Source organism: Hetaerina americana, unplaced genomic scaffold (genome assembly GCF_022747635.1).
Source record: "Hetaerina americana unplaced genomic scaffold, ioHetAmer1.1.p SCAF_10, whole genome shotgun sequence".
NCBI lineage: Eukaryota > Metazoa > Arthropoda > Insecta > Odonata > Calopterygidae > Hetaerina > Hetaerina americana.
In genome coordinates, this window is record NW_027286070.1 from 3,629,861 (window position 1) to 3,651,574 (window position 21,714).

The window sequence follows — 21,714 nt, forward strand, 5'->3', positions numbered from 1 at the left end:
CTGCAGCGTAATGCGAGGGTAATTAAAAAAGTTCTCGGCATGGAATAAAAATAAACGACTTGACCCACGGAAACTTTTTTGTTTTTCAATATAGTCACCTTGTACTCCAATACACTTTGTCTAGCGATGTGCCAATGTCTTCACCCCATCTCGAAAATTAAATTCCTTAAGGCCAGCAAAATACCCGTCTGCTTCGGCTGTTTGTTCTTTGTTTGAAGAGAATCTCCGTCTAACAAGGACAATTTTGAGCTTGGGGAAGAGATGGAAATCTGATGGAACCAAATCTGACGAGAAAGGCGGTTGCGGCAACAACTCTTATCTTAGTTTACATATTTTTGCCCTCGCAACGACACTTGTGCGTGGGCATGCATTGCCTTGATGAAAGATGATTTTTTCCTTGCCAAACCTGATCTTTTTTGTGTATCATTTGGTGTAGTTGGTCTAGGAGGTTAGCGTAGTATTTTCCAGTAATTTTTTGACCATTGGAAAGATAATCTATCGGCATAATCCCTTTCGCATTCCAGGGCACTGTAGCCATCACCTTTCCAGCCGACCGTATTTATTACTTTTGCCTTTCTTGGTGGGGGTGAATCAACATGTTTCCATTGCTTTGACTGCTGTTTTTTCTTAGGAGTTTATTAATGGCCCAAGTTTCATCTGCGGTCACAAACCGGAGCAGAAAATCTTGTTGGTTGCTTTTAAAACGGGTCGACATTATTCGCAAATTTCCATTAGCAGATACTTTTCACATATCCAATTCCATAGTTAAAATGTGATCTGCCCTTTCAGATGACATCCCTAGATCTGCAGCGATTTCTCGCACTTTCAGTCGGCGATCCTCCAAGACCATTTTTGCAATAACTTCTGGGGTAGTGGAACATTTTGGCCGACCACTGCGTGGATCATCATCTAACCTGTCGCGAGCAAACTTAAACTTGTTTGTCTATTAGGCATAAGTTGTATATGAAGTCCCCCAGAGTTCTGAAAATCGGCAGGAATTACCTTTCCTTTCATATCTTTCTTTACGAAGTACTTCATCACTACTTGAGACTTTTAATTTTTTCCATCTTCACAAATCACTACGTGGGAATGACAACAGTGAGGCATCCGCACAAGAGATCTCTTCCCAGAGCACTGACGCGTGACGTGTTTACTCAAAAAGGTTTACCTATTACCACGCGGGAAACTCGTTGCGCTGGCGCTGACGAATGGTGGTGAATCCGAGAACCGTTCTGATTACCCTCGTTTACATATATCCTCCATACATTTTTACCAAAACTACGGCACACACAGACACAATTAAGTTGAATTCACTATTCAGTTCTCGCGCTTACTATTCGTACATCAGTATTTAAAGAAATATTTAAATCTTTAAAACCTCGAAACGATTATTATATCTATGGAGCCAATGAATTGGGCATTCATTTGATGAACATTTGAGTATTCCCGCAATGTTTTAGGAACGACGAGTTATGCAAAATCTGAATTTACCAACCTTTATCTGATTTTATAAAATTTTTATTAATAACTCAGCAGTGACATTTGAATCAATGCTATATTTATTTATAATTGTAATAGCTTCAATTGTTTGATGTCATTTTAAACTATTTAACGCGTTTAATGTATCATTGTGGCTTTTTTTATATTTGTAGTGACAAAGTCTGGGATCCAGAAAATTTTATGTACTATTCAGTTACCATAAAAAATTATCAAGTTGCATATTTTAAGTTTGAACAGGTAAAATTGTATTTTAGTAGATGTATTTCATGGCGTGAGCACATGCTGTGCATTGGCTCGGTGAGATAATTTTTGTCGCTCATCTTTTGATATCATTCTTCAGAATGTTTCTGATGAAATAGTTGTGCTCAATGAGATGACTCGAAGGTAAATTTATTCAACAAAAACTAATTTTTATAGCCACATAATACTTACTCTAAAACAATTAGGAATTTAACGATGGGCTAATTCCGACACGAACCACGGAATTCCCAATTGGAATTCATCTAACACCCACTTTGTCACCACACGAACTCTGGTTTTTTTCGTAAGAGTGACCGCTGTTACAAGTTCTGGTTAGGCAAACCGTGTTTCGCCGGCCGACGGATGGAGCTGGCGTCACGCGGACGAATTAAAAAGAGAACGGCCGACTGGTAGCGCTAGCACACACGCGTCCCGCACCCAAAGGGGAGGACTAGTGGTGGTTTGTCGAGGAGTGCGCTCGAGCGAGGTGTCTCGTTTCCGTCGGCCCGCCGCGGGAGTCAGCACCGAGTCCTTCCCCGATGAAGGGTCCCCGAAGGACAAGAGGAGGATCAGGGCATGGCACCACCGGGTGATCGAGAGTGGTGAGCAGAAGTGGTTCTTCCTTGCGGACACGATCGAGGAGCTACTTCTTTCTCCGAGGACGCGCGACATGTCCCGGCACCACGGTGGCGGGGGCCAAGCGGGAGGAGTCAACGTGGCCCTGGTCGGGGCCATCGGCAGCGGGAAATCAGGCGAGGGTCGCTCCGTATCCGCATGTTCCATCCATTCCTCTGTTTGAATCGGAGTGGGAATACGAAAACGAAAAAGTTCTAGGAGGGCTAATCACTTATGTGGTCTCTCTGCATTGGCGTTCCTCAACAATTCCGATATTTTGACTTCAAGGCCTTGGTGATTCCCCCATTCCCACGCATTGTATTGTAATATAATTGTGGATATGAAAATTCGTAATTCATGACGTCGCAATTCCGAAAATGTCGAGACTCGATGATTTCGAGTCCTTCCTGGATTTTTGTCAATGGATGTGATAGCCATTTCCTTGCAAATGTGTCTGAAGGGTCGAGGGGATCGAGATCCTCCATGAAAGTTTTTTTTAATTTTGATTTATCGGGTGGAATTTTTCAAGTGCTTGCTGAAGAGTGAAAAAAATTGCTATCTTTCCACTGGCTGAATGAAGAACGCTCGCTTGGTATTTTCCTGACCGTTGTTAAATCTTCAAAAGTATTTTTTCTGTTGGTAAAGAAAAACTGTGAAAATACCGTGAAAAATAGTATTCAATCGCATATTATTCATTGGGGTCTCACAGAGTGTGAACGTTAAGTTAAGCGTTATACGAGTAATTGGACAGCGTAAATTATGAGGCTATGAAGTGTTTTACGTCTGTATGAAAATCGATGAGGTAGTAAAGACATTAAAAGAATAATTGCGCTGGGTAAAGAAGTTTCAAACAAAAGAGAGAGATGTTGATTACAAGTACAATGAATAAAAATATAAGGAAAAGGCTAGCAGGTTGCGCATTTTCAGGCGTGATGTAGTGAAATTGGAATATCATGACCGTATAACAGCGCTTATCCACTAGATTAATATTAATATCGACCAGGTTTCGGTACATTACACCATTGCTCGATATATTAGTTCAGAATTAGTTTCAAGAGCAAACAGAGGAATCGTCCACGTTGACATATACGTTAAAAAATTGCCGTATTTTTTTTAAGAGAGCTCATGATGCAAAATATTTCGAGTGGTGAACACGCAGAGCCGCAATCTGGAGTAGGTATTCCTCAAACCATGGAGGGCATCGGGTTTCCCTCTCCCTGATCGGTACTTGTCTGCGTTCCGTCAGTTGCAGCGCACACACCTTGGTGTCTTGGCCTTCGCCGTGGTTGCCACACCGAAGGAGTTCCCCCACGAGGCACGGCCTTTCCGCCGGTCGCACGCCACTGGGCACGCGGTGGAGGCTAATGAGAAAAACTCTCTACTCTCCCATGTGCCGGTTTATTCGCGGTGATTACTCCATAAGTGTTAACTTAAAAAAAATATGCTCTTTGGCAGCAAAATTCAACAAGTAACTATCGGATGAAATTTTGCAAAAATAAAGAAACTCAATTTATTTCAGAAAATCAGTCAATTTACTACTAGCTGAACTAAATAAACGACTACTGCTAGTTGATTCAATATCAATTTTTTCCATTATCCCTACAAACCTAACCTATCCATTCGATGAACCTTAATATTTCACCTTCTCAACTGAAAACGTTTCATTAATTCAGGTTGTCATCTTGTCAGTGACGAGAGCCTAGTCACTAGATGAGAATCTTTGGCCATCGATTTTGGAATATAAATTTATTTGCTCTTTGCATGATTTTTTAGTGTCGCCAATGGCTTTCAAGTCCAATAAAATATCCAGAGCACCCAGGTTCGCCATCATCTAAAAAAACACCTTCCACATCCTCGTTGGAAATCTATGATCTTTCATTGGTGAGGGTGAGAACGGTAGCTCCGAGCGGGAGAATCAAACTTATAAGAAGGTAGTGTAGTTTCGAGTGAACGATATTCTTCAGATTTCCGTTTTTTATCTTAATTTTTTGTGAAAAAAATTCGAGGATGTGAAATTCTTATACTGAAAGAAGAAACTACATTTTAAATTAGTTTTTACCGTAATGACGATTCCGGCCAACATCGTGACATAAACAGGAGCCCAGTCCACTAAGCCAACTGAAGTTATTCGTTTATAATGTCTAAGAACCGAATCAGTAAAGTAACCCACAATATTTAACAAAAAAATAGGTTTTCGGCACGTTATTTAAGGATTTTTATTAGATTTTTTACTTATCCCCCAAAGTTACCATAATTTTCCCCATCTCTCATTGGAACGAAAGTAGCAAGACGCGTGCATTCACAGCGGTTGAGAACACCGAGCTTATAAAACCTTTCTTGCACACTTTCATTGTTCAACATGGGGTGAGTGAGATATCTTTTATCAGCTCTCTCGAGTGCTCCCTGGGAATTGTGCTAAGGACGCGTTCCAGCTCGCCCCCACTGCGTCCCACCGTCTCTCTCTTGCAGGTCTCCTGTTCCACGCACATTCTTGAAAACTGATCGCCGTCAATAATGACATCGAGACCATTGCCACCGTGTAAAAATCTTTTTAAATAACTGTCACAATTAACGCAATTGGCTTAAAATATGCGAAAATAAACTAATATCATCTATTGAATAAGTCAATTGAAATCGCTCTTCAATCTCTCCTTTATATGACCATATCCTTCGTTTGTTTACTCTTGGAAAAACTTCCACGTTATTCTTCTTCGGTGCCATATGCGTAGCACTGCACACTCGCCCTGTCAGTATTAATAACATTTCATTCACGGTTTGGCTCAGGGCCCATGTCATCCATTCCCTTTCCTTATGTAAATTCTTTTTTCGCTCATTTAATCATTTTTAACTTCCTTATTACAATGACTATTCCCGGGCAAGATGTTGCCCAAATACGTGAACTGTTCCATCAGCCATACTTAATTTCACCCTATTAGAGGGAAATAATAATTAGCATTCGTTATTTCCACCATAGCATACTATAGCTGAATTCATTTCCATTAATACTACAGTGGAATATCAATTTCCATTAATACTATAGTCGAAATTACAATTGTTAACCATCATTTCTCTCCAATATGGAAGGTTTTCAGAAAGTTAAGCCTGAAAATATACGATTCGTATGTTATCCTACTTTTATGTGTACCTTAGTATTCCTACTTCTAGGAAATGTAATTAATTTTTTATTTGGCGATTAATTATATACTTCATACTTTGATCGAGTAACGTGCTTATTGATTACTGCAATCTCTCGACCGACTGGCCTTAAACTAGGGTTTCTCAGTTGCTCATCACACCGAGTGAAGCAGCTCTCCGTCTTCTTGTATTCCTACTAAAAATCCCTTCTGATGATTCACTTTAAAATGCATCGGCGATAACGGAAAGCCTTTCCGCATTCTCCAACCCATTCCCCTTCTCATTGGCTCTTCCTACAGAATACTTTCACTAACTTTCCATTCTGCTCTTTCGATAGCCTTCTCGGAATCTCTGAAGCTAAGTTAATCGTTCTGGGTGGATATGATATTTGTTTCCAATAGTAACCTTAAACAGCGCCATGGTGAAGTATTTAAAAATGATAATGTTTTCAATGCCTAGTTTCAGTACCGGAGATTTTGAAGAATGAAAAGTGTTTTCAGAAACAAGGAAAAAAATGGACACATAATATTTGGATGAGTTAACTTCTGTTTTTACTAACAAAGGAGAAGGGAATTGAAAATATTTATTGAATAAATGTAGAAGTCAAAAATCGTATAAAATTATGTGCTCTGAATACATCAGTGCTTGCCCGGTATTGCATTAGTTTTCCCTTTGTAAGAGTACTAATTCTTTGCACAATAATGTAAATAAAGAGGAAGACTTCCCATGGAAATAGTATTCAGAAATTTGGTTTTCCTTTCCATTTTTATAATCACTATTTCAAGCAAGCTTAAATGGTATCCGAGGAGTGAAAAAATCGGCGGCGAGTCAAACTCCCCCATGTGAAGGCTAAAGTGGAAGGATCAGTTACGCAATACCCACCCTGGTGTGCCTTTGACCTTGCGGCAACCCCGTGGTGTGGGGCAAGCTCTCCCCCTTCAAACGAGAATGAGGCTATTGCCTCCAAGGGTGCCAACTTCTTTTGATGGGTAATAAGGGAGAGAAATGGCAACAAAGTTTCATATAGGGAACAGAATTATTAGCATACGGTAATTAAGATATTTTATTTGAAAACATAAATTTTATTAGTCTGAGTAGAATTTTCTATGCAATTGGAATAAAATTGGTATATTAACTGGAATCCTTTTACGAATGAATTTTTTCGAAACCGTCTCACTTGCATCAAGCTCCTATGAATGGCTGTGCTTTCTCCTCAAACTTAAATGATTGATATTAAGACATATCTACTGTCGCAAAAAAGCGAGGAATGTATATTGTCATTTTTACATGACAAGAATGTTGATATATTAATCTGCGACTTAATTAGCCCCTTAAAAAAAGTAGAAATCTTTTCATTACAAATAACATTAGTGGAACTCAATGTCGTAACAGATCAAACGATCAACATTGATGACCTTTTTGCAAAGAAAAATAAATGAGATAAACATAATTTAGCGCAGTCTTCACAGAGAATTCTGCAAAAAAAAAACTCGACTTGAATATGAAATTAAAGAAAACAATGATGAGGAATAAGAGGGCCAGAACAAGACTTGAGAAAGAGTGAGAAGAAGAATTGCGGAAAATGTGGGGGTTACTGGGGAAATCTGAGAGGAGTGGCAACCCTGTCCGCCATGCCATGCTCTCTTTCGTTCCACGAGTCGCGTCCCCGTGACAGGCGAGGCGACAAAAGCACGCGAATCACAGTCGAACACACGCCACCTGTAGACACGCGCGAAGACACGCCTTCCCCCCCTTGGATATACTTAGCCAACCCTGTTCCGCGCGGAACCACAGTTAGTGAGGGTGACGCCTTCACTCGCGCGGCGGAATTACCGAAAGTGCGCGCGTGTCGGCGCCGAGACTGAATTCCTCTCGCATCGGAGTGAACCTCACCCCAGGAGATATTTCCAAGAGAAAGGAAAATCACTATAAACGCATTCAATCCTCACAAGACTGACGCTAAATCCGCTGTGTATTTAGTTACAACACATATGTTGTGATCATAATTAATATTAAGCAAGCGCGGGCAAAATCTGAATTATAGTAATATTACATGCCAGGACTGCTAATGTTCCATGTACTTACGAATAGTACTCTGTGTCTGCTCCTAAAGGCATGGCACAAATAACATACTACGTGTATACAAAAGAACATCTGACGGCGAAATAGAGAGAGTAAACACCGACGAGGACGCAAACAAAATGGGGAAAAGCAAAGACCGCTTGAAACAAAAAAGAGAAGAGGAAAGGAACAAATAAATTGTGTTTGTAATGAAGGAATAAACTGCAACAATTGTTTCTCTCCTCGAGACAGCGAAATAAACAAACGCGGCCGTGCGCAAATGACGCCACAAGTGTGACCAACCGCATCCTCTTTGATCCATTGATTCTGAGGCCTATTATAAACGAAGAGGAAGATTGGCTTTGGAGAATTGATTGGTTATCACTTAACTAAGCTTTGAACTCTGCAGTTTCACTTGATCGTGTATCTTCAGCCTTGCTTGAGGTGGCTGCAGCGGTGATTGTGAGCCATTAGTGGGTGTCTCTTTTTCATTACTGCCTAGGAAATTAGAAACTCACTGTATATGAGCGCTCATAAATCATTGAGTCCGGATACCATTACCGAAGTAATTAATCGGACGTAATGACTAAACTTCTTCAATCATAAAAAAAGTTGTATTAGTCCTTTTTTATGAGCGTAAAGCTTGAAAATACAATTGCAATTAGCCTAAAGCGACTTTATATATAAATCGCGGCCATCATCGAAAAAAGATTTAAAAGGTATAATTATTATTAACTGAAACAAAGTAGTTCTTATTAGCATCTTTTAATAATGAAATAGACGCAAAAATATAATAAATAAATGAATTTTTGCACGCTGACCACGTTTTTTGTAAACGTAGAATTGCTGGCACAACTCGAATCGGTGGTACCATTTTTTCATAATTGCCTTCACATACAGAATGCCTTTAAAGAGAGATTCACCACATTTGGTATTCAATCTTAGGTTTGTTACGTCGCAGCTATACGAATTTCCCGTACCTAACTAATTATAACTATAAGCTACCAATATCTTCATTTTCGAACAGCTCTAAGCATCGACAGGATCCATTACCAGCTTTTCGTCGTTCATCCAAAGCCTTCCTCTGCAATTCTTCCCCTCCGTTCTTACTTTAACCACGGGTCCCTATCTTTAACTATCGCCCCTCAGGATATGTCCAATCCATAACCCTCTGCTACTCTTTTAAGAGTCCTCCAAATATTGTAAATCACGAATGACTGGTTCAACTAATTTGCATTATGAGAGCCATGTTTGGTATCCCCATAATCTTACGCACAATGGGTTCTAAATGTAGCAATTATTAATATTGTTTCAATGTGTTGGGAGTTAGGGAAAGAGAAGAGCATGAATGATAAATATGTATGAACGTTACGTGGGGAAGGAAGTATTCAAAGACAGGGGACAATGTTGACGAGATTGGTAAAAGGGAGAAAGTTTTCCCCCGAAGTTGCCCCAGAAGGGTACTTCGTTATGTATGCATGTAATAATAAATAAATCTAATGAAAATGCGAAATATGGGCACAAATTTACGAATCCACGGCTGATAAACTGCACGGAAGAACTCCCTTCCAATAAGATGCAAGTTATGTATTATAGTTGTAATATATTTTGAACAATTCTACATTTTAGTTGATTGTAGGGTATTGTAACGCTTCAGTAGTCAGTAAATTCAGCATTTTACTGCCTACTGTAATTAGTTCTTTTAGTCTAATAGGTGTAAATATTTATTGCGATTAATTGTCAACTTATACATTTTAAATTATGAAACCGAAGAAATCATCGAGACCTTTCTTTGGTAGAGTGGACTATTTGAATAAGATAAAGGAGATAAACTGCAGCACGATTAGATTTAGAGACTCCTTCTTTCCTCATGAAATTCACGATCGCAGCAAAAACAAAGCCAAACAACGAAAAATCCACGGCTGATGAACCTAGCCCGGAAACATTTTCTCAAATTCATTAGCTACTGAAGGCTAGTGACCTAACACCACCTACCACACGCTTTTTGTGCGGCTTGCAGGGTATGAAATAGATGTATGCTTCTCTCCTCATCCACTCTTTGAAACAATTATTCATTTGTTACTCTCCCTATCCATTTCATTTGCGCCATTCTCCCCTAGCACAACATTACCGTCGCCTCCAACCTTCTTCCCTCTGTCGCTCCTATCTCTTAAGTCCCGCGTCCGTAGAAAAGGAGACTACGTGATATTATTATTAGGTAATCTACCGGTTAAGGTAGGTTTTTTGATGGACACAGCTACAAAAAAAATATTTTGTGACTCCTAACACAACACAAAATCCAGTATCCTACTCTACCTCAGGTCCCTCTTCATCTCTGAGTACTTTCTTCCTCCCTTCATCCCGTCCAACATCCCTATCCTGTTCCTTCCCTTTCCTCGTTTTCCTAACATTCTCCCCTCTATTATTGTCTTCAACATCCCACTGCCGAACAATGCACCCTTCATCCATTTTTCCAGCCTCCAGAGGATTTCTCCCAACAAACCCCTCTCTTTGCCTGCCATACCAAGTACTTCAGGGCTACGTGATATATAATAAATTTTAATGAATTGCTTCGTATATGTCTATGCCAGTACTTCTCTGCATGAGTGGTTACCTCTCCTGTTAAAGAGACCTTTCGAAATTTACATGGTATGTAATGAAATTAATGTGCATGATTTTATTTGAACGCGACTATCTATAGCAGCGCGGTAAAATCTGTCGGGAAATGTGGTAGGGGCTGCCCTTCCAACACAGCCGGTCTCCATTTTGCTCCGAGCAGTCTGAGTGAAAAGACGTGCCTCCGCGTGAAGTGTGTTTTTCGACTTTGTAACACGGCGCGATGGAGTGTGGATGGAGGTCAAGCTCCAACATTACAATGCTCTCAGCCACACATCCTGCATCATTACCAACTACCTGGCCCAGAGTACCTGGTCCTCCAACCCCTTTACAGTCCCGACTTGGCTTGTGCGACTTTTTTTGTTTCCCGACTGAAGAGAGAGTTGAAAGGTAAACGTTGGGAGACTGTGGAAAACATCCAAAAGCATGTTACTGAGTCCCTGAGAGACATTCCCGTCGAGGAATTTTAGGGTGCCTTTCAGGCCTGGCAGACACGCCTTCGCAAGTGTATTGATGAAGGGGAGAATATTTTGAAGAATTTTTGTATTTGTACAGGTACGATCAATAAATGTCTTTTGTCCAGAGAATGCGCATTACTTTTATAGTGGACCCTTTACACGAATTCAAAAACCGATGCATCCTGCAGCACGCGATGTCGGCGCAGCGATTGGAGACACGGCGCCTGGGCGCCACGGCGCTTCATGTGGCCCCCTTCCTCCCACACTACCTCCTCCCCACAGACACACAGAGGTGCTCTATTTCAATGTCGTCGCTTTCATTAAACGGATGTCCTTTTCTTTCCTTTCTAGTTTTCCCAGCCTCAGTTTATTAACATTAAAAAGATATCAGAGTTCACCTTAAAGAAACCAGGGAGAGAATACGTAATGAGAAAATAAAGGAGAGACGTGATTTTGCTAACGTTCCGTAATATGAATAATGTGGTAAACGTGGCTTGTAAATATCTGGAATCCATCATAGTGTGTGTTTTCATTATATGAAGGTAAATAATTAGAAAAACAAAATTTACGCTTTCCCACAGATTTATCAGTGGTTAAAATCTGTGGTAAAGTGCAAATTTTGTTTTTCTTATAATGACGAACTTCCGCTACATCTCGTCTGAATCTGTTAAAATATAGTAAATGACTAGACCAAGTTCCCCTAAACTGGAGTAGCAATGTAACGAGAAGACATTAAGAGTGGCAAAAGAGTTTCTCGAAGACTTGAATAGGAGTCCATGGGGATACAGAGGAATAGAGAGGCCCGCAGGGTTTACTTGTACCATCGACGGAGTAATATAAACCCTAGGATATATCAGCCAATTCGTACCAATCTTAAGTGATTAAACAAAATATATTGACTCTGGAACGTAGGGGTTTTTAATACCCTTTCTTCCATCTTGCAAAATCGTGGTAACAGCAACATCAAGGTTAAGCACCCAGGCACCTGTGATCGAAGAACCTAATTGCGAACGTGAAATTGTGAACACATTACATTCACGCTCGAAGTCAAATGTGTAATAAAAGCTAGTCGTTTCAGCATATTCGATCACGTGACTCCCCCAGGGCGGTTAGCGGGTTGCTCAGCTCGTCCCGGTTTACCTCAACCCTCCACCGAGTGCAGACTCGTTTGGGCGCGTGTGAATTACTTAATTCCGTTCGAGCCCCATCGAACGTGTCCTCGGTGGAGGGAGGGTGCTTCTCCTTCGGATTTCAGGACCGGATACCTCATATACTTTCGTCCATCACGAAATCGGCGATCAACCAAACCGAGGCCAGAAACCCCAACAGCTGCAATCGAATAATCTGACTGCAATCTTGCATTCCGATTGCGTAAACATTTCATTTATTTGCATACAGCAAAGAGAAGGAAGACCTGGTGCTTTATACGAAATTTTACCTCCGATGGGCTAGGAAAAAGTAGGAGGGACTGAAAATATGTCCATCCCAGACGGGAAAAATTTTGTGAGGCACGCAGGCCGGAAGTGTCGGACAAGCCCTCCTAATGGGGAAGAGAGACTCCGCGACTATTTTAAGGGGAGAGGGAAACTCGTCACACACACTCACACATATGTATATAATTATGTACTTGTATATATATATATATAATTATAAAGATAGGATACATAAAAATAAATTTATATATATGTATATAAATTTATATATATACACACACACACACACACACACACACATATATATATATATATATATATATATATATATATATATATATATATATATATATATATATAAGAGAAAAGCCTCACGGATGTGAATAATAATTTAAACTGAGAAGTGAGATAGCGCTAGCGAACAAAAACACAAAGGAACACACAAAGGAAACTCACACGTATTGCGAATTTTCGGTGGCCAAACCACCGAAGTAATTTATATATTAGTCCAATTATACATATTATATATATATATATTTTTTTTTTACATAATATTTTCTTAAGCTAATAAAAGAAGTGTTTTGCCAACATTCCTCAGATATTCTCCCCGTGCACCCTTGGATAAAAAAACAACGGTATGCTGCGTGCGTCGGTGTCCCCCCCTTCCCCCCGCAATACACCTCATTCCCACGCGGTGTTGTCGTGGTCGTGGTGGGAACGGGGATGGACTTATTTATAGAACTGTCGCGTTTCCTCCGCGAATCGGCCTCCCGTTCCGTTCCACTCCCAAGTGGCCGCCGACCATACTTCGGCCCCGTCATCTGCCCCGCCCCGACCCTAACTCCCTCCACATCCCGGGGACGGACGAAGCACTTTCAAGAGAGAGCGCTGGATACGAGCAATGTCCTTCAGAATCGCGCAACGCTCGGAGCGGAGCTGGAGCAAATGCAAAGAAAACAGTTGCTTCCGTGTGTGGATGAAATGCACTTTGATAGTTATTGCGTGATCGAATATATCGGGAAATAAGTTGGCCCTAGATAAAAAACAGCTGTTGAAAGTATCTTTTTTAGATTACAACCTAGCTATAAACTTCCCGGTTTTATATAAAACATTATTATTATGATTATTTTGTAATCTACCGTTTTAAGGGAGGTTTATGGATGCACATGGACTGTACATTCCTATATTTCTTACCTTCATTTAAGAAGACAAAAACATAACACCCCGCACTGCAATGGATTTCCTCAAGGCCGCATATATTCTATCTCTACTACGCTGACTAATGTAGGCAAGAGTTTAATATCTTATCAAAATCGTTTATTTATTTTTCCTTCTGATTATCCTCCGCATTTAAAGGTGATGACTTTTTTATTGTATTTCATTCCTCAGACACTTTGATCTATTCTAAGTGTTCCAATCATTCGTACATTTTAGAAAGGTTCACAACAAACGAGTTTAACAATGACACTGAAGGAATTATAATGGCCCCACACTACTTAGGTAGATCAGACCACAAAGATAAAATAAGGGAGATAGATTCCAGTACAGATAGATACAAATACTCATTCTTTCCCCAAACGATCAGAAATCATAATAGTAAGAAACCGAAGTCACTTTAGAAACATTAAAAACATTGAATTTACAAGTTGGAACAAAATTAAACATTGAAAAGATGATAGGTATACTTTCAGGTGCACGTGTATGTTAGTTGGTAGTTTGAGTATTTGCATGCATGTAGGGTGTAAGTGTTCTTGCATAAATGTATGCCATGATTTTTTTTGTGGATGTATGAATTTGTGGCTCTTGCATGCAGTTTTTTTCTTTTCTAAATTACGGGTGGTGTCCTAACACCCGCCACCAAACGCCCTTGCGGCGGCTTGTGGGGTATTGAGTAGATGTAAATGTACATCTGGTTCCACTTCAAGTTGTCAAAGACCTTCTCTAAAGCCGCTAACAAAGACAGAAATAAGGCTCGGCGAATGCATCAGTTATCTACCCTCGACTACGCATGCCCTGCCGCGTTCCTCTGCTCTCAATGAATCAGAATTTTTCTTCGGTTGTGTTCAATTTTCCCTTCTGTTCTTTCAAATGACCTTACACGCTGGTGCTTTTAACGCGTGTGGGGCGAGACTCAAGGTCCGGCGTCCTTCACATCTCATGGTTATCCTGTTCTTCGGTACCGCAATCAATTAGTACATTCTTCCCAAGTTCCTCCGCGGTTATAGTCCACTGTCGTGAATAACACTTAGTTCAGACCTCACCCTGAATACGCGTCGAGTGTATGGGACCATGCACAGTAGGATTTCAGGACAGGATTTATCGGGAAAAAGGTTCCCGATCCGTGAAGAATCGCCGTGAATGAATGGAAAGAGTCGCACTCCATTCGATAAACTGGATTGAGGAACCACCTGAATCACGACGATTGCAGAAGTGAAGAAACTAATAAATAATAATATTAATCATTAATATAAAACGCATGAAACATGTCAATAAAAAATGTCGACGAAATTAGGGAGGTCAAAAGATTAACGGGTAGATTTAAGATTCTATTTTTCCCGCAAACTTTAAAGGATCAGCATAATTGTATCCGACCACGCTGGAGAGGAAAAGTATATTTCTTTTTTCATTCTGAGTAGCCTAGTATTTCGTCACTATCTCATCTAAACTTATTTTGTTTATATTGTTCCTAGCGACTCCTCTCGTATGCTCAGAGAAGGATACTATATTTCCCTAGGATACCGTGGTGCATGTGTCTGTGGTTATCATGATGGGCATTATTTCGCATAAATATCAGAGCAAAAATTTAAGAAATACTTAATTTTTGATGCAGCATGTCTGATGTGTAATCAATCCCTGCCACACGCCCTAGCGGCACTTTGCACGGTACCATGTAGATGGATAGAATGCAGCATATGCCTTCAACAGACTATTTACACATTAAAGTTCTTTAAAACTCGTGTCACCTGTCGTCATAAATTTGTCAACAAAATTGCCACCCTTTGAAGCTGTGGAATCCAAGATCAGCCTCCTCAAGACAGCGACTGTTGCCGACTACGCCATTAAAGAATTGTCAGCTCTCTTGTTTCGATGTGTCTCACAAAATCATTTCGTTTTGAACAGCGTATTTAACAACTTATTTAACAATCTAGTTTAACGACAACCAGCAGGCCAAAGGATTAGCGATGGACTAGCCGATGCCACCTCTCCCCGCTGAAATACAGGGCCTGTATCATATTGATAAAAAGCTTTTTATTCGAGAAATAATTTGTTAAATTCTCTAATTTATTGTTTTAGATATGTAGGTGATATTTTAGCTTTTTGAAATGGTAATGATCAACCGTTAGACAATTTTACGGCATTTCTGAGTAATATCCACATTAAGATGAAATTTACGTACTTTTGAGCGAGATTTGTGATAGTTTATTAAATCTTTTAGATTTATCCATTTCTCCTGTGTCGTCTTCGTATTTCGTAAGCCTACCTATACTTAACACGTTATTCCTGCAGACCCGAGACACTATTGCTATGATAAACTAACTTTCCGCCCTCCATTCATATATTCATGGCATCTTTAATATGCCATTGCCTGAGGAGGAATTTAGGTAATAGTTAAGTTAATATAATCAAGAAAATTGTCTGTGGTGATCGCGTCTGCGGTTATCGCACCGGTGTAATAGAATCCCTCGTGGCTAAATCAAGAAAAGAAAACTTCAGTCGAATTTATTCATTCTAGGGGTCACATCTCTTAGGATAAAGAATAGCTGGTGCCTAATTCGACTTTTAGGCAATATCACCTATCGTATTTTAAAAAGTGGAGAGGAGAATTCTGTGTGCTCCTCAAAACAATATTAAATTTTATTACACTATTTTTTAAATGTAAAGACGCTGTTGATCTCAAGAAGAAAAGTGGAATTTATGCTCTGATGCGGAATAATTGAGATGAAGTGCGTTGGGAAGACCTAGCGAAATTTTAATGTTTAGACTAAAGAAGATTTTAGTGCTTTAAAAAATAATGTGAAATTAAGAGTAATTTTGCCAAACATCTTTTACACCGTGACATTGCCAGAGATTTTAAAGTAGATATTTTACATTTGCATAGCAACCGACGTGAGCCCAATGCTTTAGACTAACTATACATTTTAAAAAAGATTGATGACCCGGAAATGACCGTCGTCGATGAATGCTTCAATGTTAATCGACGGCTCCCCACCGTGAATTAAATTGCAAAGGGTTATCACAAATTATCGAAGGAGTGAGTTTTATTTGTGCCTGTTCCTATTCATTCAGTATACTATTAATCTTTTTATACATTCTTCTCCCTAATTTTCTGTTCAAATTATTTAATTTTCTTTGCTCGTCCATCTTCCTAATATCTCGCCCTTAATCCATTTTTTTCCTTGTCCATTTTCTATTAATTCTTTCAATAGTTTCATTTGTGGCTTTTGATATACCGTTTCTGATACATTCCCATCTTTCTCATAATGCATCCTTCTACTTGTACTCATAATTTTTCTCCTGCCTTCCAATACTCCTATCTTTTCGTTCCGGGTAATACTTTAACATTCCATTTACTCATCTCCCCTGTTCAATCCTCTTAAATCTGATATTTTCATCGTCTTTTGTTTGCATAAATAATTGAGATGATTTCCCGCTGCCTTCTTTAGTGTTTTTTTTATATGACACCATTACTCAATGACCGCTCCCCACTGGAGTTCGACACCTTTGCAGCCGCCTCACTGAGGAACAGACGCTGCGTGGACTGTCTTTCGTCTGGCTCCTAACCTTCGACCTATCTGGAATGGGTGACCCTACCAGTAGAAATTATCATTGCCCCTATCTGCGCAGTTCTTGAAGCGATCATAACGCGCAAGCATTTCCACCACGTCAATATTGTAGACCATGGGAAGGGAAATAACACCTTAAGACTTATTTCAATTCCGTAATTTGACCCTCCTCCACCTACCATTACATATATAATCCCTCATTTTTCAATGCATATGTCCATTTCACCTTCAATATCTATCCTGACATACCTTCGATGTCCTGCTGCCATCTTTTTCCTATGCTTTCATATTTCACGACATAGATCTCCAATCCGTGTCTTTGATTCTGTCGCATCTCCTTTCGCTATCCTCCGAATTGTACCTTCACCAGTTTTTATGTTGTTTATGTGATTCTATTCTGAATGTTATTTGGTGTTACATTGTATCTACGACCAACTTTAATTATCGTTAATTATATGAGCTTTTGCTAGCCCCAGAGGACAGAAACTGCTAATACATTTTTTCTGAATAGAATGAAAAATTATCAAGGTCATGTATAAATTTTAAAATATTAGAGGGAATTTAAACAATCACTTCAGTACTTTTTATATTTATAAAGTGGATATGTAAGTGCTGATATTGAAGATTTAGTGAAAACAATCTATATTCAAGTGAATGAATATTTATTCGCCATTTGGCGGGTTATCTTATGTGAATGTATGTGTGTATGTGCATATATATATATATATATATATATATATATATATATATATATATATATATATATCTGGGCACCTGCAGCACCACCCAAGCTAAAGTGATTTTTCGGGTACCAGGTCTTCCTGGGAAACCATAACCGGCACAGGGAATGGAACTGGCCCCCCTACCCTGATGTGTGAATTTTCACACGCCGTATAGGGCTTAGTACTGGGTGATCTCTACCATCACCTACTAAACCGACCTTCGGGTTGATTACTGTGTTTATGGTTTATATATATACATATACACATATACACACACACATTCAAACAAGGAAATCCGCCAAATGGTGAAGAAATATTCATTCACATGGATAAAGATACAAGGAAAAGGGATAGGAAAACTTATAAAAGACAACACACAGAAGTGGTGGAGAAGACGGAATCGAGCAATCACAAGCCCAAACAATTTCCTTGACCGGAGGTAAAGAAAATATTTTTTGTGATCAGCTTGATTTCGCCTTCCCCACCGCTTCTGTTTGTCTTTTTAGGGCTACTTCCCCCTCTCCTGATATTTATTCCTTTCACTATCTTCCATTAAACCCTTCTCCGCATTCATTACCAACTTACACGTTTTCCTCTTTGCGGGAGGAGAAAATACTAATAATCATTATTATTGGGCCTCGGGCCATCGTCGTTAAGCAGGCATATATTCAGCGATGGCATTAATGTACACCTTTATTTCACCGCCCACCGAAATGAATTAGTAGGTGAAATTTTCACAGCTTTCTTTTATTTGAGACGAGGACATCAGCAGAGATATTGTAGCCTCACAACTGGCTCGAATCCAGGAATTCCGGCGGTCGCGTTTTTATTTCACCGAGGAAAGCTATGTCCCACGCTTGAGAAACGCTCCCGGGCATCCCAAGGGGACCGAGGGTTATCATCATAATCAATGGCCGTAGTCATTTTCACCGTTGTTGTTGTGGGCCGACTATCCATCTCCTGTACCTTTTAATAGATGTACCTCTTTTATTCCTACTGTACGTTAGCGATATTGACTCCGCAGTCACTAGTAAGATACGTTTATTTGCCGACGATGCAGTGATTTACAGAGATGTCCGTAATCCTGAGAACACAGCAGCTTTATCAGATGACCTTAATACTATGCAGCGCTGGTGTGACACTTATAAGTTATATTTAAACTTTAAAAAGTGCGTAGTAATGAATTTTTGGAAAAAAAGCTGTTACCCTTAGAACGCCTACAGCATCGGGAACACATAAATAGATTTTTTAGATTCAATTAAATACTAAGTCGTTACCTTCACTCGCGATCTCTCCTGGGTGAACTACATACGGGGAATATGTGGATAAGCAAACAAAAAATTTGGATTCATTAAAAGAGTACTGGGTAAATGCGATTAAAAGATCAAAGAGAAATGTTATATTTCGCTGGTTAGGCCTCATTTGGAATGCGATGTCAGTGTATGGGGTCCTCACTAAGTTGGATGGATTGCGTGCAGCGTAGAGGAGCTAGATTTGTAAAAGTCGTGATAAAAAATTTAGTAGTGGGTCAAAAATATTAGAGGAGCTAGGCTGGGAATCACTCACGCATCGAAGGTTAAATTACAGGTTAAATCTCTGGCATAAATTTGAAGGATGTCTATTTAGTAATGATGTTAAAAATATGTTATTACCCTCATCGTACTACGGTAGACGAGGTAAGGTCAATAAAATTGGAGAGATTAAGTGTATACCAGATAGATTTAAGCTGCCATTTTTTCCACGAATGATCACGGATCAGAATAATCTGGTCCGAACTCGGTAGGAAAAATATTCGGGTCAAAATAGGTCTGGTGTGTATTTACCCCCTACCCTACCACACACCCTAGCGGCGGTTTTCAGTGCATTGAAAAAAACAAAAACAAGCATTCGTTTTCGTGTCGCCATCATGTTCCGTTTTCCTAACTGCGGGCCGAAGCAGAAGACGGCGATGATTGCGGCAGCGTATGTTTTGATGGGAGCTGAACGAATGAGCGACAGCAAGCGTCGGTTTTCGCCGCAACTGCAAGAGAGACGGGCAACTTCTGCTGTGGCGATCTGCGTCATGAATGGCTGCACCGTCGCTAGAAGGGACAAATGATAAAGTAAATTAACTTCCGGAAAGTTATAAAACAAGTAAAAGGCTTGATTGGCGAGCACGAGTTCCCGTGTACTTGAACGCAGGGACTACTGGAAACGGGGAGTTGATATTCCCGGAAACTTGTAGATGCTTTGCCACGGTTACCAAATAAAAAGAGACGATCGCCTTTTCGTTTTCAGATCGCGAATTATCAATGGTACAATTGAAATAATGGAAAATGCGACAATGGCCCCACTTGAGATTCGGGGGCACTTTCGGAGGTGCATTAAGTCGGTTCTACCCTCGATGTGAATTAACCCAGCCAAGGAAGCCATTCTGGCGAAAAGGATCACATTTTAGGCCTAAGTTTCTGCACGCTATCATTATGCATAGAATTGCCTTAGCAATTAAAACTACGTAAAGTTACTGTGAGTTAAGTTCCAAAGTTGTGCATAAATTAAATGGTGTTTTATAAATTATATTTCATATATTGCATGTAAATGTCAATTAGTATCACTAAAAATGTACTTCTTTAGCTTAAAGTCACGATAAATCAATTTCAATTTGATATAAACACAATAAATGAAAAGAGACTAGTTACCGCTTTAGCCTCGCGTAGTCAACCCCGAGTCATATTCAGTAACGGTTATTATTTCTAATTTCCCCTAAGCTTACTCTCGTCATGCCAGTGCATGAATATGAACGTGTGTTTATTTTTACATTGTACTTAAATTTAGTAGGCCTTGGAATTCCATAAGGAAGAGAGGGGTTCGGCTACTCACCACAGTTGAATCTGGTTTGTTTAATGCTTCAAATAAACCTTAAGCTCACAATATGAGCTACTAGAGAGCACTTGCAGGTAGTGTATTTAATATTTGGATCTGGAATGTGGTTTTGTACGTCGTGGAAATATGGTGCTTGAAGCAAATAGATGGGCGTAGATTGGAGATTTTTGAAATGTGTGTTTCTAGGAATGGCGTAGAGGAGAATGGATTGTTGGCAGAAATCAGATCCGGTAGAAGGAGGCAGGAAAGATGGATACAGAGCGCTTCGATAGTGGATGGAATGTTGAAGACTGTGATGGAGGGGAGAACGTTAGGGTAACGAGGAACGGGAAGGAATAGGATAGCGATGTTAAACGGAATGAATGGACGTAGGAAGTATGCGGAATTGAAGAAGGGTTTAATGCAGTGTCAGTGTGCGTCTTGTTACATAAGTCAAGAAATTATCAATTTACAGTTGTATAGTCCATGTCCATTCTAAACCTACCAAGCATTATAATAACAATAATATCATTGGTGGCTTTAAATTCAAATGTGAACTGTTTTGTGCAGTCACTTCATATTCATTGGATATACAAATTTCCGAAATATTTTTTCCTTCTTCCACGTATTTATTTTTAGAAAAGAAGTTATTAATATAATTGTCTGCAAGGTCCAGGAGATTGCGATCGCAATGGTGACCTAGTGATCCACAAGATGGTATTTTACTTTCACAAGTAATGAATAATTCTCGCTAGGCATATCAGGGGGTTAAACGCTGGGAATTTGAAGCATGATTCAACATGTGCACAAACGTTATTTCCCTTCAGCTGATGTCCCCCCCTCCCCCCCATGTATAACGTCTGCGGCGACTCATTCCACCTTCTCCACACCCCCCTCGCGGAGAAGAATGTCCCTTCAGTGAGCCTCACGCCGGGATTCAGCGCGGAATGGATGTGACTCTTGGGTCAAGTCCAAGCTCTCACCGCTATCCCCCCCATAATCCTTCGCATTAGTACCATCATAATTATTATTATTCCCTTCCCCATCTTATCCCATCCCCTTCTTGTGATCTGGCCCACCCCTATTTTCTCTCTTCCCAACGGAGGGAGGGGGAGCTTCCTCATTGCCTCACGCCCCCTTCCCCCTTCTAGAGGAACCGCAATCCTCGAGGCTACCGCTCACGCCAAAAGACACTCGGACCAACTTTGAAACGCATTAAAAGTTCCGTCCCAAAAGTAGTAGGACTGAGTCTATTAAAGAAAATTCATTGCCAGAATTGATACATGCACTCCAGTCTTCGAAGTAACAC

At 40.0% G+C, this 21,714-nt stretch overlaps 1 protein-coding gene across 1 annotated transcript in view; it reads left to right on the forward strand.

The window, feature by feature from the left end:
• Positions 1–2,179: 2,179 nt before the first annotated feature.
• LOC139699523 (ras-like protein family member 12) overlaps positions 2,180–21,714 on the forward strand; it is a 47,526-nt gene continuing 27,991 nt past the window's right edge. The window contains exon 1 of the mRNA XM_071598190.1: positions 2,180–2,492. Coding sequence (XP_071454291.1) covers positions 2,411–2,492 — 82 coding nt within the window. The 5' untranslated portion in view covers positions 2,180–2,410. The remainder of the gene's footprint in view (positions 2,493–21,714) is intronic.